This window comes from Salmo salar, chromosome 10 (assembly GCF_965601325.2).
Source record: "Salmo salar chromosome 10, fSalSal1, whole genome shotgun sequence".
Taxonomy (NCBI): Eukaryota; Metazoa; Chordata; class Actinopteri; order Salmoniformes; family Salmonidae; genus Salmo; species Salmo salar.
This window is the reverse complement of record NC_138300.1, coordinates 43,188,001-43,215,443: the sequence shown is the minus strand read 5'-3', so window position 1 is coordinate 43,215,443 and position 27,443 is coordinate 43,188,001. Positions and strand designations below refer to the sequence as shown.

The 27,443-nt window shown below is 49.6% G+C and overlaps 1 protein-coding gene across 3 annotated transcripts in view; it reads left to right on the top strand.

The window, feature by feature from the left end:
* adcyap1r1b (ADCYAP receptor type Ib) overlaps positions 1 to 27,443 on the top strand; it is an 87,583-nt gene that overhangs the window by 35,440 nt on the left and 24,700 nt on the right. For all 3 annotated transcript variants that reach the window (XM_014123308.3, XM_014123309.3, XM_014123310.3), the window contains exons 7-11: positions 1,352 to 1,484; positions 2,360 to 2,513; positions 2,713 to 2,773; positions 3,037 to 3,106; positions 3,278 to 3,369. In XM_014123308.3, the coding sequence (XP_013978783.1) occupies positions 1,352 to 1,484; positions 2,360 to 2,513; positions 2,713 to 2,773; positions 3,037 to 3,106; positions 3,278 to 3,369 (510 nt within the window). The remainder of the gene's footprint in view (positions 1 to 1,351; positions 1,485 to 2,359; positions 2,514 to 2,712; positions 2,774 to 3,036; positions 3,107 to 3,277; positions 3,370 to 27,443) is intronic.

The window sequence follows — 27,443 nt, the reverse complement described above, 5'->3', positions numbered from 1 at the left end:
ATCAACTTGCCAGATTTAAAAATAACCTTACTGGGAAATCACACTTTGCAATAATCTGAGCACTGCGCCCAGAAAAATACGCGTTGCGATACAGACTAGATGTCATGTTGGGAAGATCTAAAATCGAAAATACTATGTAAATAATCCATTACCTTTGATTCTCTTCATCAGATGTCACTTCCAGGTATCACAGGTCCATAACGAATGTAGTTTTGTTCAAAAAAGCTCATCATTTATGTCCAAAAATCTCCGTCTTGTTAGCACATGATCTAAGCCAGCCGGACTTCTCGTCATGAACGAGGGGAAAAAATATATTTACGTTCGTTCAAACATGTCAAACGTTGTATAGCATAAATCATTAGGGCCTTTTTTAACCAGAACATGAATAATATTCAAGGTGGACGAATGCATACTCTTTTATAACGTATTGGAACGAGGGTACCCAACATGAACTCGCGCGCCAGGTGTCTAATGGGCCATCATCGTTCCATGGCTCTTGTTCGGTCAGATCTCCCTCCAGAAGACTCAAAACACTTTGTAAAGGCTGGTGACATCTAGTGGAAGCAATAGGAAGTGCCAAAATATTCCTCAGCCCCTGTGTTTTTCAATGGGATAGGTTTAAAGGTAATACAACACATCAGGTATCCACTTCCTGTCAGAAAATGTCTCAGGGTTTTGCCTGCCAAATGAGTTCTGTTATACTCACAGACACCATTCAAACAGTTTTAGAAAATTTAGGGTGTTTTCTATCCATATGTAATAAGTATATGCATATTCTAGTTACTGGGTAGGAGTGGTAACCAGATTAAATCGGGTATGTTTTTTTATCCAGCCGTGTCAATACTGCCCCCTAGCCCTAACAGGTTAATCTTGCTCGTAGGTCATCGATTTTCTTTTCCAATGATTGCATATTTGCCAATATAAAGTATGGCAGTGGGGTTTTACTCGCTCGCCTACGAATTCTCAGAAGGCAGCCCGACCTCCACCCTCTTTTTCTCCGTCTTCTCTTCACGCAAATGTCATATAGGTACCTGTTTTTCTAGCTAGAACAAGAGAAACACAGAGATGTTCGGGGAGCTTTCTTGTAATTATTTTACATACAGAAGGACTAGATGGCTTGTAAGATTATTATTATTATTATGTAAATTAATAACAGAACGTAGAAGATGACATAGATAATATAAGACAAGATAATATAAAGTCAAGACATGGTGCTTTAGTGTAACAGGCTATACAGTAGGTGGGATAGCTTGTTTAGAGATTGGTTGACCCAGGTTTTGTGGATGTTGTTGTCTGAGCTGTGATTGGCTGTGGATGTTGTTGTCTGAGCTGTGATTTGCTGTGTTCACAGGAAGCTGCATTGCACCAGGAACTTCATCCACATGAACCTGTTTGTGTCATTCATTCTGAGAGCCATCTCTGTCTTCATCAAGGACGGGGTTCTGTACGCAGAGGAGGACAGCAACCACTGCTTCTTACACACTGTGAGTAGGCATACCACACACACACTGTTAGTTCGTGATGGGGAAACTAAGCTTCCTGAAGCATTGAGCATTTCTAGCCAATTGTGTCGAAAATAGGTTCATTACTCGAGGCTTTGATCAACACATCGTACACTTGTGGCCCCTACTGGTCAAAAGAATTTAGAGCAGCCAAATTATTATAGATGACGTCGCATATGCCGTAGCACGTGCGCAGGGTAGCCTTTTTGTCTTCTACCGAAACCAATACCAAACCAATCAGGTGGTTTTGCGGCCGCCATTGATCACATGCTCCTGATGAAGTGATACAAGCATCGGCACACTGCTTCGAAGTAAACTGCTTAGTGATTTCGACACCTGCCTCAGAGCTCAGATATCAAAGGTAACGTTACTACCGTTAGTCACACACAGACAAAGACATACTGTACACACACTCACACACCTGAATCCTGAACCACCTGCCCGTCTTTCTCTCTCTCTCTCTCTCTCTCTCTCTCTCTCTCTCTCTCTCTCTGTCTCTGTCTCTCTGTCTGTCTCTCTCGCTCTCTCTCTGTCTGTCTCTCTCTCTGTCTATGTCTCTCTGTCTCTCTGTATGTCTGTTTCTCTCTCTGTCTCTCTCTCTCTGTCTGTCTCTGTCTATGTCTCTCTGTATGTCTGTTTCTCTCTCTCTGTCTCTCTCCCTCTGTCTGTCTCTGTCTATGTCTCTGTCTGTCTGTCTGTCTGTCTGTCTGTCTGTCTGTCTGTCTGTCTGTCTGTCTGTCTGTCTGTCTGTCTGTCTGTCTGTCTGTCTGTCTGTCTGTCTGTCTGTCTGTCTGTCTCCCTCTCTCTGTCTGTCTCTCTCTCTCTCTCTGTCTCACTCTCTCTCTCTTTCCCTGTAGGTGGAGTGTAAGGTGGTGATGGTGTTCTTCCACTACTGTGTCCTATCTAACTACTTCTGGCTGTTCATTGAGGGCCTGTACCTCTTCACTCTGCTAGTAGAGACATTCTTCCCTGAGAGAAGATACTTCTACTGGTATACCATCATTGGCTGGGGTGAGACAACAATCATCATGTACTGTTTATCTAATCAAACTGAATTCATCAAGTGAAACAGGATAACGTGTGTGTGTGTGTGTGTGTGTGTGTGTGTGTGTGTGTGTGTGTGTGTGTGTGTGTGTGTGTGTGTGTGTGTGTGTGTGTGTGTGGTGTGTGTGTGTGTGTGTGTTTATGTGCGTATTTTTTGTGTATTCAGGGACCCCCACTATATGTGTGGTGATATGGGCAGTACTCAGGCTGCACTTTGATGACATAGGGTGAGTTACCACTACCATCACACTCAATTGACTATATTATGAAGGTAATGATTGTAATGATGACAATAGTAAATGTACATGATTCTTCAATATTTCTGTATTTGGCCCTTTCCCCTCCCTCCCTCTTTATCTCCCTCCCTTCTTCCCTATTGCCCTCCCTTTCTCCATCCATCCATCCATCCCTCCCTCCTTACCTCCCTCGTTCCCTCTCGCCTTCACTCTTTCCCTCCCTCCCTCTTCCCTCCCTCTCTCTCTGTCTCCAGGTGTTGGGATATGAATGATAATGCTGGTATCTGGTGGGTGATTAAGGGACCTGTGCTGGCCTCTATCATGGTGAGGCACTAATCAATTATCAATTCAATCACTTATTGATTACTACAAATGTTGATAAATTCTAATATTTAAAAATAACTAATTCAGTCAAATTAATAGCTGTTCAATACCTAAGACAGATGAGTGAATATATGCATTTGTCCTGTAAATACACATCTTCTTTTTCTACAGATCAACTTTGTCCTCTTCATCGGCATCATAATCATCCTTGTCCAGAAACTGCAGTCTCCAGACATCGGTGGGAACGAATCCAGTATTTACCTGTAAGTCACAAGAAGTGTGCTTGTGTGTGAAATTGTATTTACTACAGTAGTGGCTCTTTCTATTGTTCATCATGTCACAGTTGGTTCTGTATGTTGGTCCTCTTGTCACACCCTGACCATAGAGAGCCTGTTTTTCTCTATGTTGGTTAGGTCGGGGTGTGACTATGGTGGGTATCTAGGTTGTTCTGTTTCTATGTTGGCCTGGTATGGTTCCCAATCAGAGGTAGCTGTTTATAGTTGTCTCTAATTGGGGATCATATTTAGGCAGCCATTTCCCCACTGTGTTTTGTGGGATCTTGTTTCTGTGTAGTTGCCTATGAGCACTGCTTGAGCTTCACGTATCGTTTTTTCTTTATTGTTTTGTGCATTTCACTTAAATAAAATATGTGGAACCCAGATCACGCTGCACGTTGGTCCGAGTATGCTTCCAGTTCGTACGACGAGCGTGACACCTCTATTGATGATGTCATGAGTATGTTGGTCCACTGTTGATGATGTCATGAGTATGTTATCAAATCACATTTTATTGGTCACATACACATGGTTAGCAGATGTTAATGCGAGTGTAGCGAAATTCTTGTGCTTCTAGTTCCGACAGTGCAGTAATATCTAACAATTCCCCAACAACTACCTAATACACACAAATCTAAAGGGGTGAATGAGAATATGTACATGTAAGTATATGGATGAGCGATGGCCGAGCGGCAAAGGCAAGGTGCAATAAATGGTATAATATACAGTTTATGCATATGATATGGGTGGACCAGAGTAAACGCCCTCCACTTGGAAATGTTCCGGGTCGGCTCTGAGAATAGAATCGACATACAGTATACACTCATCAGGAAGTGCATAGAGAATGTGGTTCCCAATGTGATGATTAGAATTTATCCAAACCAAAAACCGTGGATAGATGGCAGCATTCGCGTAAAACTGAAAGCGCAAACCATTGTATTTAACCATGGCAAGGTGACTGGGAACATGGATGTGAACAAACAGACCCGCTACGACCTCCATAAGGCAATAAAAGAGGCAAAACTACTGTACAGGGACAAAGTGGAGTCACAATTCAACGACTCAGACACGAGACGTATGTGGTAGGGACTCCAGACGATCACAGATTATAAAGGGAAAGCCAGCCATGTATCAAATAAAATGGTATGTGTCACATGCGCTGAATACAACAGGTATTCCGTGAAATGCTTACAAGCCCTTAACCAACAATGCAGTTCAAGAAATAGAGTTAATAAAAAATATACTAAACAAACTAAAGTAAAAAAAAAAAGAATTAAACAATAAAAATAACAATAACGAGGATTTATACAGGGGGTATATAGACACTGACGCCTAGCTCCCAGATAAGCTGAACACCTTTTTCGCCCACTTCAAGGAAAACAACATCGAGCCACGTTTGCGTCCCACCTAGTCAACAGCCAGTGGAATCGTGTGGCGCGAAATTCAAATACCTCATAAATGCTATAACTTCAATTTCTCAAACATATGACTATTTTACACCATTTTAAAGACAAGAGTCTTGTTAATCTAACCACACTATCCGATTTCAAAAAGGCTTTACAACGAAAGCAAAACATTAGATTATGTCAGGAGAGTACCCTGCCAAAAATAATCACACAGCCATTTTCAAAGCATGCATATATGTCACAAAAACCAAAACCACAGCTAAATGCAGCACTAACCTTTGATGATCTTCATCAGATGACACTCCTAGGACATTATGTTATACAATACATGCACGTTTTGTTCAATCAAGTTCATATTTATATAAAAAACCAGCTTTTTACATTAGCATGTGATGTTCAGAACTAGCATACCCACCGCAAACTTCCGGTGAATTTACTAAATTACTCACGATTAACGTTCACAAAATATATAACAATTATTTTAACCTCTATGGGACCGGCGGGACGAATTCGTCCCACCTACGTAACAGCCACTGCCAGCCTGTGGCGCGATTTTCAAAATCTTAAAAATCCTATTACTTCAATTTCTCAAACATATGACTATTTTACAGCCATTTAAAGATAAGACTCTCGTTAATCTAACCACACTGTCCGATTTCAAAAAGGCTTTACAACGAAAGCAAAAACATTAGATTATGTCAGCAGAGTACCAAGCCAGAAATAATCAGACACCCATTTTTCAAGCCAGCATATAATGTCACCAAAACCCAGAAGACAGCTAAATGCAGCACTCACCTTTGATGATCTTCATCAGATGACAACCCTAGGACATTATGTTATACAATACATGCATGTTTTGTTCAATCAAGTTCATATTTATATCAAAAACCAGCTTTTTACATTAGCATGTGACGTTCAGAACTAGCATACCCCCCGCAAACTTCCGGGGAATTCGCTAACATTTTACTAAATTACTCACGATAAACGTTCACAAAAAGCATAACAATTATTTTAAGAATTATAGATACAGACCTCCTCTATGCACTCGATATGTCCGATTTTAAAATAGCTTTTTGGTGAAAGCACATTTTGCAATATTCTAAGTACATAGCCCAGGCATCACGGGCTCGCTATTTAGACACCCGGCAAGTTTAGCACTCACCATAATCATATTTACTATTATAAAAATGTCATTACCTTTTGTTGTCTTCGTCAGAATGCACACCCAGGACAGCTACTTCAATAACAAATGTTGGTTTGGTCCAAAATAATCCATCGTTATATCCGAATAGCGGCGTTTTGTTCGTGCGTTCCAGACACTATCCGAAATAGTAAAGAAGTGTCACGCGCTTGGCGCAATTCCTGACAATAAAATTCTAAGTATTCCATTGCCGTACGTCGAAGCATGTCAACCGCTGTTTAAAATCAATTTTTACGTCATTTTTCTCGTAGAAAAGCGATAATATTCCGACAGGGAATCTCCTTTTCGGCAAACAGAGGAAAAAATCCCAAAGGCGGGGGCGGTCGGGGTCACGCGCATAAGCTAGTGTCTCTTGATGGGCCACTTGAGAAAGGCGATAATGTGTTTCAGCCTGGGGCTGGAATGACGACATTCTGTTTTTTCCCGGGCTCTGAGAGCCTATGGAAGACGTGGGAAGTGTCACGTTAGAGCAGAGATCCTTAGTAAATGATAGAGATGGCAAAGAAGTTCCAGAAATGGTCAGACAGGCCACTTCCTGTAAAGGAATCTCTCAGGTTTTGACCTGCCATTTGAGTTCTGTTATACTCACAGACACCATTCAAACAGTTTTAGAAACTTTAGGGTGTTTTCTATCCAAATCAAATAATTATATGCATATTCTAGTTTCTGGGCAGGAGTAATAACCAGATTAAATCGGGTACGTTTTTTATCCGGCCGTGAAAATACTGCCCCCTATCCTAAACTTAAGGTTTCGAGGCTGACGTTGGGCAACTCGAACCTTCAGCTCCCTCCACAGATTTTCTATGGGATTAAGGTCTGGAGACTGGCTAGGCCACTCCAGGACCTTAATGTGCTTCTTCTTGAGCCACTCCTTTGTTGCCTTGGCTGTGTGTTTTTGGTCATTGTCATGCTGGAATACCCATCCACGACCCATTTTCAATGCCCTGGCTGAGGGAAGGAGGTTCTCACCCAAGATTTGACAGTACATGGCCCCGTCAAATGATGCGGTGACGTTGTCCTGTCCCCTTAGCAGAAAAACACCCCCAAAGCATAATGTTTCCACCTCCATGTTTGATGGTGGAGATGGTGTTTTTGGGGTCATAGGCAGCATTCCTCCTACACCAAACACGGCGAGTTGAGTTGATGCCAAAGAGCTCCATTTTGGTCTCATCTGACCACAACACTTTCACCTGTTGTCCTCTGAATCATTCAGATGTTCATTGGCAAACTTCAGACGGGCATGTATATGTATTCTTGAGCAGGGGGGCCTTGCGGGCGCTGCAGGATTTCAGTCCTTCACGGCGTAGTGTGTTACCAATTGTTTTCTTGGTGACTATGGTCCCAGCTGCCTTGAGATCATTGACAAGATCCTCCCGTGTAGTTCTGGGCTGATTCCTCACCGTTCTCATGCTCATTGCAACTCCACGAGGTGATATGTTGCATGCAGCCCCAGGTCGAGGGGTATTAACAGTTCTTTTGTGTTTCTTCCATTTGCGAATAATCGCACCAAATGTTGTCACCTTCTCACCAAGCTGCTTGGCGATGGTCTTGTAGCCCATTCCAGCCTTGTGTAGGTCTACAATCTTGTCCCTGACGTCCTTGGAGAGCTCTTTGGTCTTGGCTATGGTGGAGAGTTTGGAATCTGATTGATTGACTACTTCTGTGGACAGGTGTCTTTTATACAGGTAACAAGCTGCGGGTTAGGAGCACACCCTTTAAGAGTGTGCTCCTCATCTCAGCTCGTTACCTGTATAAAAGACACCTGGGAGCCAGAAATCTTTCTGATTGAGAGGGGGTCAAATACTTATTTCACTCATTAAAATGCAAATCAATTTATAACATTTTTGACATGCGTTTTTATCGATATTTTTGTTAATATTCTGTCTCTCACTGTTCAAATAAACCTACCATTAAAATGATAGACTGATAATTTCTTTGTCAGTGGGCAAACATACTAAATCAGCATGGGATCAAATACTTTTTTCCCCCACTGTATGGGCAGCAAGTACCAGACAGAGCAGCTCTCATATGTGCAGCAAGTACGAGACAGCGCAGCTCTCATGTGGGCAGCAAGTACGAAACAGCGCAGCTCTCATATGGGCAGCAAGTACGAAACAGAGCAGCTCTGAAATGGGCACCAAGTACGAGACAGCGCAGCTCTCATATGGGCAACAAGTACGAGATAGCACAGCTCTCATATAAGCAGCATGTATGAGACAGCGCAGCTCTCATGTGAGCAGCAGGTACGAGACAGTTCAGCTCTCATATGGGCAGCAAGTACGAAACAGCGCAGCTCTCAAATGGGCAGGAAAAATGAGACAGTGCAGCTCTTATATGTGAAGCAAGTACGAGCCAGCGCAGCTCTCATGTGGGCAGCAAGTACGAGACATCACAGCTCTCATATGGGCAGCAAGTATGAGACAGAGCAGCTCTCATGTGGGCAGCAAGTAAGAGACAGCGCAGCTCTCATATGGGCAGCAAGTACGAGACAGCACAGCTCTCATATGGGCAGCAAGTACGAGACAGCGCAGCTGTCATATGGGAAGCAAGTACGAGACAGAGTAGCTCTCATATGGGCAGCAAGTACGAGACAGCGCAGCTTTCATATGGGCAGCAAGTACGAGAAAACGCATCTCTCATATGGGCAGTAAGTACGAGACAACGCATTTCTCATTTGCGCAGCAAGTACGAGACAGCTCAGCTCTCATGTGGGCAGCAAGTATGAGACAGAGCAGCTCTCATGTGGGCAGCAAGTAAGAGACAGCGCAGCTCTCATATGGGCAGCAAGTACGAGACAGCACAGCTCTCATATGGGCAGCAAGTACGAGACAGCGCAGCTGTCATATGGGAAGCAAGTACGAGACAGAGTAGCTCTCATATGGGCAGCAAGTACGAGACAGCGCAGCTTTCATATGGGCAGCAAGTACGAGAAAACGCATCTCTCATGTGGGCAGCAAGTACGAGACAGCGCAGCTCTCATATGGGCAGCAAGTACGAGACAGCGCAGCTCTCATGTGGGCAGCATGTACGAGACAGCGCAGCTGTCATATGGGCAGCAAGTACGAGACAGCGCAGCTCTCATATGGGCAGCAAGTAGGAGACAGCGCAGCTCTCAAATGGGCAGCAAATACGAGACAGCGCAGCTCTCATATGGGCAGCAAGTACGAGACAGCGCAGCTCTCATGTGTTCAGCAAGTACGAGACAGCGCATCTCTCATATGGGCAGCAAATACGAGACAGCACATCTCTGATATGGGCACTAAGTACGAGACAGTGCTGCTCTCATATGGGCAGCAAGTATGAGACAGCACAGCTCTCAAGTGGACAGCAAGTACGAGACAGCGCAGCTCTCATGTGTGCAGCAAGTACGAGACAGCGCAGCTCTCATGTGGGCAGCAAGTGTGAAACAGCGCAGATCTCATGTTGTCAGCAGGTACAAGACAGCACAGCTCTCATATGGGCAGCAAGTTCGAGACAGCGCAGCTCTCATGTGGGCAGCAAGTACGAGACATCGCAGCTCTCATATGGGCAGCAAGTATGAGACAGAGCAGCTCTCATGTGGGCAGCAAGAAAGAGACAGCACAGCTCTCATATGGCAAGCAAGTACCAGACAGCACAGCTCTCATATGGGCAGCAAGTACGAGACAGCGCAGCTGTCATATGGGAAGCAAGTACGAGACAGAGTAGCTCTCATATGGGCAGCAAGTACGAGACAGCGCAGCTTTCATATGGGCAGCAAGTACGAGAAAACGCATCTCTCATATGGGCAGCAAGTACGAGACAACGCATTTCTCATATGCGCAGCAAGTACGAGACAGCTCAGCTCTCATGCTGGCAGCAAGTACGAGACAGCGCAGCTCTCATATGGGCAGCAAGTACCAGACAGAGCAGCTCTCATATGTGCAGCAAGTACGAGACAGCGCAGCTCTCATGTGGGCAGCAAGTACGAAACAGCGCAGCTCTCATATGGGCAGCAAGTACGAAACAGAGCAGCCCTGAAATGGGCACCAAGTACGAGACAGCGCAGCTCTCATATGGGCAACAAGTACGAGATAGCACAGCTCTCATATAAGCAGCATGTATGAGACAGCGCAGCTCTCGTGTGAGCAGCAGGTACGAGACAGTTCAGCTCTCATATGGGCAGCAAGTACGAAACAGCGCAGCTCTCAAATGGGCAGGAAAAATGAGACAGTGCAGCTCTTATATGGGAAGCAAGTACGAGCCAGCGCAGCTCTCATGTGGGCAGCAAGTACGAGACATCACAGCTCTCATATGGGCAGCAAGTATGAGACAGAGCAGCTCTCATGTGGGCAGCAAGTAAGAGACAGCGCAGCTCTCATATGGGCAGCAAGTACGAGACAGCACAGCTCTCATATGGGCAGCAAGTACGAGACAGCGCAGCTGTCATATGGGAAGCAAGTACGAGACAGAGTAGCTCTCATATGGGCAGCAAGTACGAGACAGCGCAGCTTTCATATGGGCAGCAAGTACGAGAAAACGCATCTCTCATATGGGCAGCAAGTACGAGACAACGCATTTCTCATTTGCGCAGCAAGTACGAGACAGCTCAGCTCTCATGTGGGCAGCAAGTATGAGACAGAGCAGCTCTCATGTGGGCAGCAAGTAAGAGACAGCGCAGCTCTCATATGGGCAGCAAGTACGAAGCAGCACAGCTCTCATATGGGCAGCAAGTACGAGACAGCGCAGCTGTCATATGGGAAGCAAGTACGAGACAGAGTAGCTCTCATATGGGCAGCAAGTACGAGACAGCGCAGCTTTCATATGGGCAGCAAGTACGAGAAAACGCATCTCTCATGTGGGCAGCAAGTACAAGACAGCGCAGCTCTCATATGGGCAGCAAGTACGAGACAGCGCAGCTCTCATGTGGGCAGCATGTACGAGACAGCGCAGCTGTCATATGGGCAGCAAGTACGAGACAGCGCAGCTCTCATATGTTCAGCAAGTAGGAGACAGCGCAGCTCTCAAATGGGCAGCAAATACGAGACAGCGCAGCTCTCATATGGGCAGCAAGTACGAGACAGCGCAGCTCTCATGTGTTCAGCAAGTACGAGACAGCGCATCTCTCATATGGGCAGCAAATACGAGACAGCACATCTCTGATATGGGCACTAAGTACGAGACAGTGCTGCTCTCATATGGGCAGCAAGTATGAGACAGCACAGCTCTCAAGTGGGCAGCAAGTACGAGACAGCGCAGCTCTCATGTGTGCAGCAAGTACGAGACAGCGCAGCTCTCATGTGGGCAGCAAGTGTGAAACAGCGCAGATCTCATGTTGTCAGCAGGTACAAGACAGCACAGCTCTCATATGGGCAGCAAGTTCGAGACAGCGCAGCTCTCATGTGGGCAGCAAGTACGAGACATCGCAGCTCTCATATGGGCAGCAAGTATGAGACAGAGCAGCTCTCATGTGGGCAGCAAGTAAGAGACAGCACAGCTCTCATATGGCACGCAAGTACGAGACAGCACAGCTCTCATATGGGCAGCAAGTACGAGACAGCGCAGCTGTCATATGGGAAGCAAGTACGAGACAGAGTAGCTCTCATATGGGCAGCAAGTACGAGACAGCGCAGCTTTCATATGGGCAGCAAGTACGAGAAAACGCATCTCTCATATGGGCAGCAAGTACGAGACAACGCATTTCTCATATGCGCAGCAAGTACGAGACAGCTCAGCTCTCATGCTGGCAGCAAGTACGAGACAGCGCAGCTCTCATATGGGCAGCAAGTACGAGACAGCGCAGCTCTCATGTGGGCAGCATGTACGAGACAGCGCAGCTGTCATATGGGCAGCAAGTACGAGACAGCGCAGCTCTCATATGGGCAGCAAGTGAGAGACAGCGCAGCTCTCAAATGGGCAGCAAATACGAGACAGCGCAGCTCTCATATGGGCAGCAAGTACGAGACAGCGCAGCTGTCTTATGGGCAGCAAGTATGAGACAGCGCATCTCACATATTTGCAGCAAGTAAGAGACAGCACAACTCTCATGTGGGCAGCAAGTACCAGACAGCGCAGCTCTCATATGGGCAGCAAGTACGAGACAGCGCAGGTCTCATATGGGCAGCAAGTACGAGACAACGCAGCTCCCATATGGGCAGCAAGTGCGAGACACCGCAGCTCTCATATGTGCACCAAGTACGAGACAGCGCAGATCTCAGGTGGGCAGCAATTACGAGACAGCGCAGCTCTCAGGTGGGCAGCAGTTTGAGACAGCGCAGCTCTCATTTGGGCAGCAAGTTCCGACAGCGCAGCTCTCATGGGGCAGCAAGTATGAGACAGAGCAGCTCTCATGTGGGCAGCAAGTAAGAGACAGCACAGCTCTCATATGGCAAGCAAGTACGAGACAGCGCAGCTCTCATGTGGGCAGCATGTACGAGACAGCGCAGCTGTCATATGGGCAGCAAGTACGAGACAGCGCAGCTCTCATATGGGCAGCAAGTGAGAGACAGCGCAGCTCTCAAATGGGCAGCAAATACGAGACAGCGCAGCTCTCATATGGGCAGCAAGTACGAGACAGCGCAGCTCTCATATGTTCAGCAAGTACGAGACAGCGCATCTCTCATATGGGCAGCAAATACGAGACAGCGCATCTCTGATATGGGCACTAAGTACGAGACAGTGCTGCTCTCATATGGGCAGCAAGTATGAGACAGCACAGCTCTCATATGGGCAGCAAGTACGAGACAGCGCAGCTCTCATATGTGCAGCAAGTACGAGACAGCGCAGCTCTCATGTGGGCAGCAAGTGTGAAACAGCGCAGATCTCATGTTGTCAGCAAGTACAAGACAGCGCAGCTCTCATATGGGCAGCAAGTTCTATACAGCACAGCTGTCATATGGGCAGCAAGTACGAGACAGCGCGGCTCTCATATAGGCAGCAAGTACGAGACAGCGCAGCTGTCTTATGGGCAGCAAGTATGAGACAGCGCATCTCACATATTTGCAGCAAGTAAGAGACAGCACAACTCTCATGTGGGCAGCAAGTACGAGACAGCGCAGCTCTCATGTGGGCAGCAAGTACGAGACAGCGCATCTCTCATATGGGCAGCAAGTACGAGACAGCGCAGGTCTCATATGGGCAGCAAGTACGAGACAACGCAGCTCTCATATGGGCAGCAAGTTCTATACAGCACAGATGTCATATGGGCAGCAAGTACGAGACAGCGCGGCTCTCATATGGGCAGCAAGTACGAGACAGCGCAGCTGTCTTATGGGCAGCAAGTATGAGACAGCGCATCTCACATATTTGCAGCAAGTAAGAGACAGCACAACTCTCATGTGGGCAGCAAGTACGAGACAGCGCAGCTCTCATGTGGGCAGCAAGTACCAGACAGCGCAGCTCTCATATGGGCAGCAAGTACGAGACAGCGCAGGTCTCATATGGGCAGCAAGTACGAGACAACGCAGCTCCCATATGGGCAGCAAGTGCGAGACACCGCAGCTCTCATATGTGCACCAAGTACGAGACAGCGCAGATCTCAGGTGGGCAGCAATTACGAGACAGCGCAGCTCTCAGGTGGGCAGCAAGTTTGAGACAGCGCAGCTCTCATTTGGGCAGCAAGTTCCAGACAGCGCAGCTCTCATGTGGGCAGCAAGTACGAGACATCGCAGCTCTCATATGGGCAGCAAGTATGAGACAGAGCAGCTCTCATGTGGGCAGCAAGTAAGAGACAGCACAGCTCTCATATGGCAAGCAAGTACGAGACAGCGCAGCTCTCATGTGGGCAGCATTTACGAGACAGCGCAGCTGTCATATGGGCAGCAAGTACGAGACAGCGCAGCTCTCATATGGGCAGCAAGTGAGAGACAGCGCAGCTCTCAAATGGGCAGCAAATACGAGACAGCGCAGCTCTCATATGGGCAGCAAGTACGAGACAGCGCAGCTCTCATATGTTCAGCAAGTACGAGACAGCGCATCTCTCATATGGGCAGCAAATACGAGACAGCGCATCTCTGATATGGGCACTAAGTACGAGACAGTGCTGCTCTCATATGGGCAGCAAGTATGAGACAGCACAGCTCTCATATGGGCAGCAAGTACGAGACAGCGCAGCTCTCATATGTGCAGCAAGTACGAGACAGCGCAGCTCTCATGTGGGCAGCAAGTGTGAAACAGCGCAGATCTCATGTTGTCAGCAAGTACAAGACAGCGCAGCTCTCATATGGGCAGCAAGTTCTATACAGCACAGCTGTCATATGGGCAGCAAGTACGAGACAGCGCGGCTCTCATATGGGCAGCAAGTACGAGACAGCACAGCTGTCTTATGGGCAGCAAGTATGAGACAGCGCATCTCACATATTTGCAGCAAGTAAGAGACAGCACAACTCTCATGTGGGCAGCAAGTACGAGACAGCGCAGCTCTCATGTGGGCAGCAAGTACGAGACAGCGCATCTCTCATATGGGCAGCAAGTACGAGACAGCGCAGGTCTCATATGGGCAGCAAGTACGAGACAACGCAGCTCTCATATGGGCAGCAAGTGCGAGACACCGCAGCTCTCATATGTGCACCAAGTACGAGACAGCGCAGATCTCAGGTGGGCAGCAATTACGAGACAGCGCAGCTCTCAGGTGGGCAGCAAGTACGAGACAGCGCAGCTCTCATTTGGGCAGCAAGTTCCAGACAGCGCAGCTCTCATGTGGGCAGCAAGTACGAGACATCGCAGCTCTCATATGGGCAGCAAGTATGAGACAGAGCAGCTCTCATGTGGGCAGCAAGTAAGAGACAGCACAGCTCTCATATTGCAAGCAAGTACGAGACAGCGCAGCTCTCATGTGGGCAGCATGTACGAGACAGCGCAGCTGTCATATGGGCAGCAAGTACGAGACAGCGCAGCTCTCATATGGGCAGCAAGTGAGAGACAGCGCAGCTCTCAAATGGGCAGCAAATACGAGACAGCGCAGCTCTCATATGGGCAGCAAGTACGAGACAGCGCAGCTCTCATATGTTCAGCAAGTACGAGACAGCGCATCTCTCATATGGGCAGCAAATACGAGACAGCGCATCTCTGATATGGGCACTAAGTACGAGACAGTGCTGCTCTCATATGGGCAGCAAGTATGAGACAGCACAGCTCTCATATGGGCAGCAAGTACGAGACAGCGCAGCTCTCATATGTGCAGCAAGTACGAGACAGCGCAGCTCTCATGTGGGCAGCAAGTGTGAAACAGCGCAGATCTCATGTTGTCAGCAAGTACAAGACAGCGCAGCTCTCATATGGGCAGCAAGTTCTATACAGCACAGCTGTCATATGGGCAGCAAGTACGAGACAGCGCGGCTCTCATATGGGCAGCAAGTACGAGACAGCGCAGCTGTCTTATGGGCAGCAAGTATGAGACAGCGCATCTCACATATTTGCAGCAAGTAAGAGACAGCACAACTCTCATGTGGGCAGCAAGTACGAGACAGCGCAGCTCTCATGTGGGCAGCAAGTACGAGACAGCGCATCTCTCATATGGGCAGCAAGTACGAGACAGCGCAGGTCTCATATGGGCAGCAAGTACGAGACAACGCAGCTCTCATATGGGCAGCAAGTGCGAGACACCGCAGCTCTCATATGTGCACCAAGTACGAGACAGCGCAAATCTCAGGTGGGCAGCAATCACGAGACAGCGCAGATCTCATGTTGTCAGCAAGTACAAGACAGCGCAGCTCTCATATGGGCAGCAAGTTCTATACAGCACAGCTGTCATATGGGCAGCAAGTACGAGACAGCGCGGCTCTCATATGGGCAGCAAGTACGAGACAGCACAGCTGTCTTATGGGCAGCAAGTATGAGACAGCGCATCTCACATATTTGCAGCAAGTAAGAGACAGCACAACTCTCATGTGGGCAGCAAGTACGAGACAGCGCAGCTCTCATGTGGGCAGCAAGTACGAGACAGCGCATCTCTCATATGGGCAGCAAGTACGAGACAGCGCAGGTCTCATATGGGCAGCAAGTACGAGACAACGCAGCTCTCATATGGGCAGCAAGTGCGAGACACCGCAGCTCTCATATGTGCACCAAGTACGAGACAGCGCAGATCTCAGGTGGGCAGCAATTACGAGACAGCGCAGCTCTCAGGTGGGCAGCAAGTACGAGACAGCGCAGCTCTCATTTGGGCAGCAAGTTCCAGACAGCGCAGCTCTCATGTGGGCAGCAAGTACGAGACATCGCAGCTCTCATATGGGCAGCAAGTATGAGACAGAGCAGCTCTCATGTGGGCAGCAAGTAAGAGACAGCACAGCTCTCATATTGCAAGCAAGTACGAGACAGCGCAGCTCTCATGTGGGCAGCATGTACGAGACAGCGCAGCTGTCATATGGGCAGCAAGTACGAGACAGCGCAGCTCTCATATGGGCAGCAAGTGAGAGACAGCGCAGCTCTCAAATGGGCAGCAAATACGAGACAGCGCAGCTCTCATATGGGCAGCAAGTACGAGACAGCGCAGCTCTCATATGTTCAGCAAGTACGAGACAGCGCATCTCTCATATGGGCAGCAAATACGAGACAGCGCATCTCTGATATGGGCACTAAGTACGAGACAGTGCTGCTCTCATATGGGCAGCAAGTATGAGACAGCACAGCTCTCATATGGGCAGCAAGTACGAGACAGCGCAGCTCTCATATGTGCAGCAAGTACGAGACAGCGCAGCTCTCATGTGGGCAGCAAGTGTGAAACAGCGCAGATCTCATGTTGTCAGCAAGTACAAGACAGCGCAGCTCTCATATGGGCAGCAAGTTCTATACAGCACAGCTGTCATATGGGCAGCAAGTACGAGACAGCGCGGCTCTCATATGGGCAGCAAGTACGAGACAGCGCAGCTGTCTTATGGGCAGCAAGTATGAGACAGCGCATCTCACATATTTGCAGCAAGTAAGAGACAGCACAACTCTCATGTGGGCAGCAAGTACGAGACAGCGCAGCTCTCATGTGGGCAGCAAGTACGAGACAGCGCATCTCTCATATGGGCAGCAAGTACGAGACAGCGCAGGTCTCATATGGGCAGCAAGTACGAGACAACGCAGCTCTCATATGGGCAGCAAGTGCGAGACACCGCAGCTCTCATATGTGCACCAAGTACGAGACAGCGCAAATCTCAGGTGGGCAGCAATCACGAGACAGCGCAGCTCTCAAGTGGGCAGCAAGTACGAGACAGCGCAGCTCTCATTTGGGCAGCAAGTTCCAGACAGCGCAGCTCTCATGTGGGCAGCAAGTACGAGACATCGCAGCTCTCATATGGGCAGCAAGTATGAGACAGCGCAGCTCTCATGTGGACAGCAAGTACGAGACAGCGCATATCTCATGTTGGCAGCAGGTACGAGACACCGCAGCTATCATTTGGCCAGCATGTTTGAGACAGCGCAGCTGTCATATGGGCAGCAAGTACGAGACAGCGCAGCTCTCATATGGGCAGCAAGTACGAGACAGCATGGCTGTCTTATGGGCAGCAAGTATGAGACAGCGCAGCTCACATATATGCAGCAAGTACGAGACAGCGCAGCTCTCATATGGTCAGCAAGTACGAGACAGCGCAGCTCCCATATGTGCAGAAAGTACGAGACAGCGCACCTCTCATGTGGGCAGCAAGTACAAGACAGCGCAGCTTTCAACTGGGCAGCATGTTCGAGACAATGCATCTCTGATATGTGCACAAAGTACGAAACAGCGCTGCTCTCATATAGGCAGCAAGTATGAGACAGCACAGCTCTCATATGGGCAGCAAGTACGAGACAACTCAGCTCTCATATGTGCAGCAAGTATGAGACAGCTCAGCTCTCATGTGGGCAGCAAGTACGAAACAGTGCAGCTCTCATATGAGCAGTAAGTACGAGACAGCGCAGCTCTGATATGGGCAGCAAGTACGAGACAGAGCAGCTCCAATATGGGCAGCAAGTACGAGATAGCACAGCTCTCATATAAGCAGCATGTATGAGACAGCGCAGCTCTCATGTGGGCAGCAGGTACGAGACAGTGCAGCTCTCATGTGGGCAGCAAGTACGAAACAGCGCAGCTCTGATGTGGGCAGCAAGTAAAAGACAACGCATCTCTCATATGGCCAGCAAGTACGAGACAGCGCAGCTCTCATATGGTCAGCAAGTACGAGACAGCTCAGCTCTCATATGGTCAGCAAGTATGAGACAGCGCAGCTCCCATATGTGCAGAAAGTAGAAGACAGCGCAGCTTTCCTGTGGGCAGCAAGTTCGAGACAGCACATCTCTGATATGTGCACAAAGTACGAAACAGCGCTGCTCTCGTATAGGCAGCAAGTATGAGACAGCACAGCTCTCATATGGGCAGCAAGTACGAGACAACGCAGCTCTCATATGTGCAGCAAGTACTAGACAGCTCAGCTCTCATGTGGGCAGCAAGTACGAAACAGTGCAGCTCTCATATGAGCAGTAAGTACGAGACAGCGCAGCTCTGATATGGGCAGCAAGTATGAGACAGCACAGCTCTCATATGGGCAGCAAGCACGAGACAACGCAGCTCTCATATGTGCAGCAAGTATGAGACAGCTCAGCTCTCATGTGGGCAGCAAGTACGAAACAGTGCAGCTCTCATATGAGCAGTAAGTACGAGACAGCGCAGCTCTGATATGGGCAGCAAGTACGAGACAGAGAAGCTCTCATATGGGCAGCAAGTACGAGATAGCACAGCTCTCATATGGGCAGCAAGTACGAGACAGCGCAGCTCTCATATGGGCAGCAAGTACGGGACAGCGCAGCTTTCCTGTGAGCAGCAAGTACGAGACAGCGCAGCTCTCATGTGGGCAGCAAATTCGAGACAGCGCAGCTCTAATGTTGGCTGTGGCATCAAGTACGAGACAGCGCAGCTCTAATGTGTTCAGCAAGTATGAGACAGCGCAGCTCACATATATGCAGCAAGTACGAGACAACGCAGCTCTCATTTGGGCAGCAAGTATGAGACAACGCAGCTCTCATGTTGGCAGCAGGTACGAGACAGCGCAGCTCTTATGTGGGCAGCAAGTAAGAGACAGAGCAGCTCTCATGTGGGCAGCAAGTACGAGACAGCACAGCTGTCATATGGGCAGCAAGTACGAGACAGCACAGCTGTCATTCGGGCAGCAAGTACGAGACAATGCAGCTCTCATATGGGCAGCAAGTACGAGACAGCGCAGCTCTCATATGGGCAGCAAGTACGGGACAGCGCAGCCCTCATGTGGGCAGCAATTACAAGACAGTGCAGCTCTCATGTGTGCAGCAAGTACAAGACAGCGCAGCTCTCATATGGGCAGCAAGTACGAGACAACGCAGCACTCATGTGGGCAGCAAGTACGAGACAGCGCAGCTCTCATATGGGCAGCAAGTACGAGACAGCGCAGCTCTCATATGTTCAGCAAGTACGAGACAGCGCAGCTCTCATTTAGGCCAGCAAGTATGAGACAGCGCAGCTCTCATGTGGGCAGCAAGTACGAGTCAGCGCAGCTCTCATATGGGCAGCAAGTACGAGACAGCGCATCTCTAATATGGGCACTAAGTACGAGACAGTGCTGCTCTCATATGGGCAGCAATTACGAGACAGCGCAGCTCTCATATGTGCAGGAAGTATGAGACAGCGCAGCTCTCATGTGGACAGCAAGTACGAGACAGCGCAGATCTCATGTTGGCAGCAGGTACGAGACACCGCAGCTATCCTTTGGCCAGCATGTTTGAGACAGCGCAGCTGTCATATGGGAAGCAAGTACGAGACAGCGCAGCTCTCATATGGGCAGCAAGTACGAGACAGTGCAGCTGTCTTATGGGCATTAAGTATGTTACAGCGCAGCTCACATATATGCAGCAAGTACGAGACATCGCAGCTCTCATATGGGCAGCAAGTATGAGACAGCGCAGCTCTCATGTGGACAGCAAGTACGAGACAGCGCATATCTCATGTTGGCAGCAGGTACGAGACACCGCAGCTATCATTTGGCCAGCATGTTTGAGACAGCGCAGCTGTCATATGGGCAGCAAGTACGAGACAGCGCAGCTCTCATATGGGCAGCAAGTACGAGACAGCATGGCTGTCTTATGGGCAGCAAGTATGAGACAGCGCAGCTCACATATATGCAGCAAGTACGAGACAGCGCAGCTCTCATATGGTCAGCAAGTACGAGACAGCGCAGCTCCCATATGTGCAGAAAGTACGAGACAGCGCACCTCTCATGTGGGCAGCAAGTACAAGACAGCGCAGCTTTCAACTGGGCAGCATGTTCGAGACAATGCATCTCTGATATGTGCACAAAGTACGAAACAGCGCTGCTCTCATATAGGCAGCAAGTATGAGACAGCACAGCTCTCATATGGGCAGCAAGTACGAGACAACGCAGCTCTCATATGTGCAGCAAGTATGAGACAGCTCAGCTCTCATGTGGGCAGCAAGTACGAAACAGTGCAGCTCTCATATGAGCAGTAAGTACGAGACAGCGCAGCTCTGATATGGGCAGCAAGTACGAGACAGAGCAGCTCCAATATGGGCAGCAAGTACGAGATAGCACAGCTCTCATATAAGCAGCATGTATGAGACAGCGCAGCTCTCATGTGGGCAGCAGGTACGAGACAGTGCAGCTCTCATGTGGGCAGCAAGTACGAAACAGCGCAGCTCTCATGTGGGCAGCAAGTAAAAGACAACGCATCTCTCATATGGCCAGCAAGTACGAGACAGCGCAGCTCTCATATGGTCAGCAAGTACGAGACAGCTCAGCTCTCATATGGTCAGCAAGTATGAGACAGCGCAGCTCCCATATGTGCAGAAAGTAGAAGACAGCGCAGCTTTCCTGTGGGCAGCAAGTTCGAGACAGCACATCTCTGATATGTGCACAAAGTACGAAACAGCGCTGCTCTCGTATAGGCAGCAAGTATGAGACAGCACAGCTCTCATATGGGCAGCAAGTACGAGACAACGCAGCTCTCATATGTGCAGCAAGTACTAGACAGCTCAGCTCTCATGTGGGCAGCAAGTACGAAACAGTGCAGCTCTCATATGAGCAGTAAGTACGAGACAGCGCAGCTCTGATATGGGCAGCAAGTATGAGACAGCACAGCTCTCATATGGGCAGCAAGCACGAGACAACGCAGCTCTCATATGTGCAGCAAGTATGAGACAGCTCAGCTCTCATGTGGGCAGCAAGTACGAAACAGTGCAGCTCTCATATGAGCAGTAAGTACGAGACAGCGCAGCTCTGATATGGGCAGCAAGTACGAGACAGAGAAGCTCTCATATGGGCAGCAAGTACGAGATAGCACAGCTCTCATATGGGCAGCAAGTACGAGACAGCGCAGCTCTCATATGGGCAGCAAGTAAGGGACAGCGCAGCTTTCCTGTGAGCAGCAAGTACGAGACAGCGCAGCTCTCATGTGGGCAGCAAATTCGAGACAGCGCAGCTCTAATGTTGGCTGTGGCATCAAGTACGAGACAGCGCAGCTCTAATGTGTTCAGCAAGTATGAGACAGCGCAGCTCACATATATGCAGCAAGTACGAGACAACGCAGCTCTCATGTGGGCAGCAAGTATGAGACAACGCAGCTCTCATATTGGCAGCAGGTACGAGACAGCGCAGCTCTTATGTGGGCAGCAAGTACGAGACAGAGCAGCTCTCATGTGGGCAGCAAGTACGAGACAGCACAGCTGTCATATGGGCAGCAAGTACGAGACAGCACAGCTGTCATTCGGGCAGCAAGTACGAGACAATGCAGCTCTCATATGGGCAGCAAGTACGAGACAGCGCAGCTCTCATATGGGCAGCAAGTACGGGACAGCGCAGCCCTCATGTGGGCAGCAATTACAAGACAGTGCAGCTCTCATGTGGGCAGCAAGTACAAGACAGCGCAGCTCTCATATGGGCAGCAAGTACGAGACAACGCAGCACTCATGTGGGCAGCAAGTACGAGACAGCGCAGCTCTCATATGGGCAGCAAGTACGAGACAGCGCAGCTCTCATATGTTCAGCAAGTACGAGACAGCGCAGCTCTCATTTAGGCAGCAAGTATGAGACAGCGCAGATCTCATGTTGTCAGCAAGTACAAGACAGCGCAGCTCTCATATGGGCAGCAAGTTCTATACAGCACAGCTGTCATATGGGCAGCAAGTACGAGACAGCGCGGCTCTCATATGGGCAGCAAGTACGAGACAGCACAGCTGTCTTATGGGCAGCAAGTATGAGACAGCGCATCTCACATATTTGCAGCAAGTAAGAGACAGCACAACTCTCATGTGGGCAGCAAGTACGAGACAGCGCAGCTCTCATGTGGGCAGCAAGTACGAGACAGCGCATCTCTCATATGGGCAGCAAGTACGAGACAGCGCAGGTCTCATATGGGCAGCAAGTACGAGACAACGCAGCTCTCATATGGGCAGCAAGTGCGAGACACCGCAGCTCTCATATGTGCACCAAGTACGAGACAGCGCAGATCTCAGGTGGGCAGCAATTACGAGACAGCGCAGCTCTCAGGTGGGCAGCAAGTACGAGACAGCGCAGCTCTCATTTGGGCAGCAAGTTCCAGACAGCGCAGCTCTCATGTGGGCAGCAAGTACGAGACATCGCAGCTCTCATATGGGCAGCAAGTATGAGACAGAGCAGCTCTCATGTGGGCAGCAAGTAAGAGACAGCACAGCTCTCATATTGCAAGCAAGTACGAGACAGCGCAGCTCTCATGTGGGCAGCATGTACGAGACAGCGCAGCTGTCATATGGGCAGCAAGTACGAGACAGCGCAGCTCTCATATGGGCAGCAAGTGAGAGACAGCGCAGCTCTCAAATGGGCAGCAAATACGAGACAGCGCAGCTCTCATATGGGCAGCAAGTACGAGACAGCGCAGCTCTCATATGTTCAGCAAGTACGAGACAGCGCATCTCTCATATGGGCAGCAAATACGAGACAGCGCATCTCTGATATGGGCACTAAGTACGAGACAGTGCTGCTCTCATATGGGCAGCAAGTATGAGACAGCACAGCTCTCATATGGGCAGCAAGTACGAGACAGCGCAGCTCTCATATGTGCAGCAAGTACGAGACAGCGCAGCTCTCATGTGGGCAGCAAGTGTGAAACAGCGCAGATCTCATGTTGTCAGCAAGTACAAGACAGCGCAGCTCTCATATGGGCAGCAAGTTCTATACAGCACAGCTGTCATATGGGCAGCAAGTACGAGACAGCGCGGCTCTCATATGGGCAGCAAGTACGAGACAGCGCAGCTGTCTTATGGGCAGCAAGTATGAGACAGCGCATCTCACATATTTGCAGCAAGTAAGAGACAGCACAACTCTCATGTGGGCAGCAAGTACGAGACAGCGCAGCTCTCATGTGGGCAGCAAGTACGAGACAGCGCATCTCTCATATGGGCAGCAAGTACGAGACAGCGCAGGTCTCATATGGGCAGCAAGTACGAGACAACGCAGCTCTCATATGGGCAGCAAGTGCGAGACACCGCAGCTCTCATATGTGCACCAAGTACGAGACAGCGCAAATCTCAGGTGGGCAGCAATCACGAGACAGCGCAGCTCTCAAGTGGGCAGCAAGTACGAGACAGCGCAGCTCTCATTTGGGCAGCAAGTTCCAGACAGCGCAGCTCTCATGTGGGCAGCAAGTACGAGACATCGCAGCTCTCATATGGGCAGCAAGTATGAGACAGCGCAGCTCTCATGTGGACAGCAAGTACGAGACAGCGCATATCTCATGTTGGCAGCAGGTACGAGACACCGCAGCTATCATTTGGCCAGCATGTTTGAGACAGCGCAGCTGTCATATGGGCAGCAAGTACGAGACAGCGCAGCTCTCATATGGGCAGCAAGTACGAGACAGCATGGCTGTCTTATGGGCAGCAAGTATGAGACAGCGCAGCTCACATATATGCAGCAAGTACGAGACAGCGCAGCTCTCATATGGTCAGCAAGTACGAGACAGCGCAGCTCCCATATGTGCAGAAAGTACGAGACAGCGCACCTCTCATGTGGGCAGCAAGTACAAGACAGCGCAGCTTTCAACTGGGCAGCATGTTCGAGACAATGCATCTCTGATATGTGCACAAAGTACGAAACAGCGCTGCTCTCATATAGGCAGCAAGTATGAGACAGCACAGCTCTCATATGGGCAGCAAGTGCGAGACAACGCAGCTCTCATATGTGCAGCAAGTATGAGACAGCTCAGCTCTCATGTGGGCAGCAAGTACGAAACAGTGCAGCTCTCATATGAGCAGTAAGTACGAGACAGCGCAGCTCTGATATGGGCAGCAAGTACGAGACAGAGCAGCTCCAATATGGGCAGCAAGTACGAGATAGCACAGCTCTCATATAAGCAGCATGTATGAGACAGCGCAGCTCTCATGTGGGCAGCAGGTACGAGACAGTGCAGCTCTCATGTGGGCAGCAAGTACGAAACAGCGCAGCTCTGATGTGGGCAGCAAGTAAAAGACAACGCATCTCTCATATGGCCAGCAAGTACGAGACAGCGCAGCTCTCATATGGTCAGCAAGTACGAGACAGCTCAGCTCTCATATGGTCAGCAAGTATGAGACAGCGCAGCTCCCATATGTGCAGAAAGTAGAAGACAGCGCAGCTTTCCTGTGGGCAGCAAGTTCGAGACAGCACATCTCTGATATGTGCACAAAGTACGAAACAGCGCTGCTCTCGTATAGGCAGCAAGTATGAGACAGCACAGCTCTCATATGGGCAGCAAGTACGAGACAACGCAGCTCTCATATGTGCAGCAAGTACTAGACAGCTCAGCTCTCATGTGGGCAGCAAGTACGAAACAGTGCAGCTCTCATATGAGCAGTAAGTACGAGACAGCGCAGCTCTGATATGGGCAGCAAGTATGAGACAGCACAGCTCTCATATGGGCAGCAAGCACGAGACAACGCAGCTCTCATATGTGCAGCAAGTATGAGACAGCTCAGCTCTCATGTGGGCAGCAAGTACGAAACAGTGCAGCTCTCATATGAGCAGTAAGTACGAGACAGCGCAGCTCTGATATGGGCAGCAAGTACGAGACAGAGAAGCTCTCATATGGGCAGCAAGTACGAGATAGCACAGCTCTCATATGGGCAGCAAGTACGAGACAGCGCAGCTCTCATATGGGCAGCAAGTACGGGACAGCGCAGCTTTCCTGTGAGCAGCAAGTACGAGACAGCGCAGCTCTCATGTGGGCAGCAAATTCGAGACAGCGCAGCTCTAATGTTGGCTGTGGCATCAAGTACGAGACAGCGCAGCTCTAATGTGTTCAGCAAGTATGAGACAGCGCAGCTCACATATATGCAGCAAGTACGAGACAACGCAGCTCTCATGTGGGCAGCAAGTATGAGACAACGCAGCTCTCATGTTGGCAGCAGGTACGAGACAGCGCAGCTCTTATGTGGGCAGCAAGTAAGAGACAGAGCAGCTCTCATGTGGGCAGCAAGTACGAGACAGCACAGCTGTCATATGGGCAGCAAGTACGAGACAGCACAGCTGTCATTCGGGCAGCAAGTACGAGACAATGCAGCTCTCATATGGGCAGCAAGTACGAGACAGCGCAGCTCTCATATGGGCAGCAAGTACGGGACAGCGCAGCCCTCATGTGGGCAGCAATTACAAGACAGTGCAGCTCTCATGTGGGCAGCAAGTACAAGACAGCGCAGCTCTCATATGGGCAGCAAGTACGAGACAACGCAGCACTCATGTGGGCAGCAAGTACGAGACAGCGCAGCTCTCATATGGGCAGCAAGTACGAGACAGCGCAGCTCTCATATGTTCAGCAAGTACGAGACAGCGCAGCTCTCATTTAGGCAGCAAGTATGAGACAGCGCAGCTCTCATGTGGGCAGCAAGTACGAGTCAGCGCAGCTCTCATATGGGCAGCAAGTACGAGACAGCGCATCTCTAATATGGGCACTAAGTACGAGACAGTGCTGCTCTCATATGGGCAGCAATTACGAGACAGCGCAGCTCTCATATGTGCAGGAAGTATGAGACAGCGCAGCTCTCATGTGGACAGCAAGTACGAGACAGCGCAGATCTCATGTTGGCAGCAGGTACGAGACACCGCAGCTATCCTTTGGCCAGCATGTTTGAGACAGCGCAGCTGTCATATGGGAAGCAAGTACGAGACAGCGCAGCTCTCATATGGGCAGCAAGTACGAGACAGTGCAGCTGTCTTATGGGCATTAAGTATGTTACAGCGCAGCTCACATATATGCAGCAAGTACGAGACATCGCAGCTCTCATATGGGCAGCAAGTATGAGACAGCGCAGCTCTCATGTGGACAGCAAGTACGAGACAGCGCATATCTCATGTTGGCAGCAGGTACGAGACACCGCAGCTATCATTTGGCCAGCATGTTTGAGACAGCACAGCTGTCATATGGGCAGCAAGTACGAGACAGCGCAGCTCTCATATGGGCAGCAAGTACGAGACAGCATGGCTGTCTTATGGGCAGCAAGTATGAGACAGCGCAGCTCACATATATGCAGCAAGTACGAGACAGCGCAGCTCTCATATGGTCAGCAAGTACGAGACAGCGCAGCTCCCATATGTGCAGAAAGTACGAGACAGCGCACCTCTCATGTGGGCAGCAAGTACAAGACAGCGCAGCTTTCAACTGGGCAGCATGTTCGAGACAATGCATCTCTGATATGTGCACAAAGTACGAAACAGCGCTGCTCTCATATAGGCAGCAAGTATGAGACAGCACAGCTCTCATATGGGCAGCAAGTACGAGACAACGCAGCTCTCATATGTGCAGCAAGTATGAGACAGCTCAGCTCTCATGTGGGCAGCAAGTACGAAACAGTGCAGCTCTCATATGAGCAGTAAGTACGAGACAGCGCAGCTCTGATATGGGCAGCAAGTACGAGACAGAGCAGCTCCAATATGGGCAGCAAGTACGAGATAGCACAGCTCTCATATAAGCAGCATGTATGAGACAGCGCAGCTCTCATGTGGGCAGCAGGTACGAGACAGTGCAGCTCTCATGTGGGCAGCAAGTACGAAACAGCGCAGCTCTCATGTGGGCAGCAAGTAAAAGACAACGCATCTCTCATATGGCCAGCAAGTACGAGACAGCGCAGCTCTCATATGGTCAGCAAGTACGAGACAGCACAGCTCTCATATGGGCAGCAAGTACGAGACAACGCAGCTCTCATATGTGCAGCAAGTACTAGACAGCTCAGCTCTCATGTGGGCAGCAAGTACGAAACAGTGCAGCTCTCATATGAGCAGTAAGTACGAGACAGCGCAGCTCTGATATGGGCAGCAAGTATGAGACAGCACAGCTCTCATATGGGCAGCAAGCACGAGACAACGCAGCTCTCATATGTGCAGCAAGTATGAGACAGCTCAGCTCTCATGTGGGCAGCAAGTACGAAACAGTGCAGCTCTCATATGAGCAGTAAGTACGAGACAGCGCAGCTCTGATATGGGCAGCAAGTACGAGACAGAGAAGCTCTCATATGGGCAGCAAGTACGAGATAGCACAGCTCT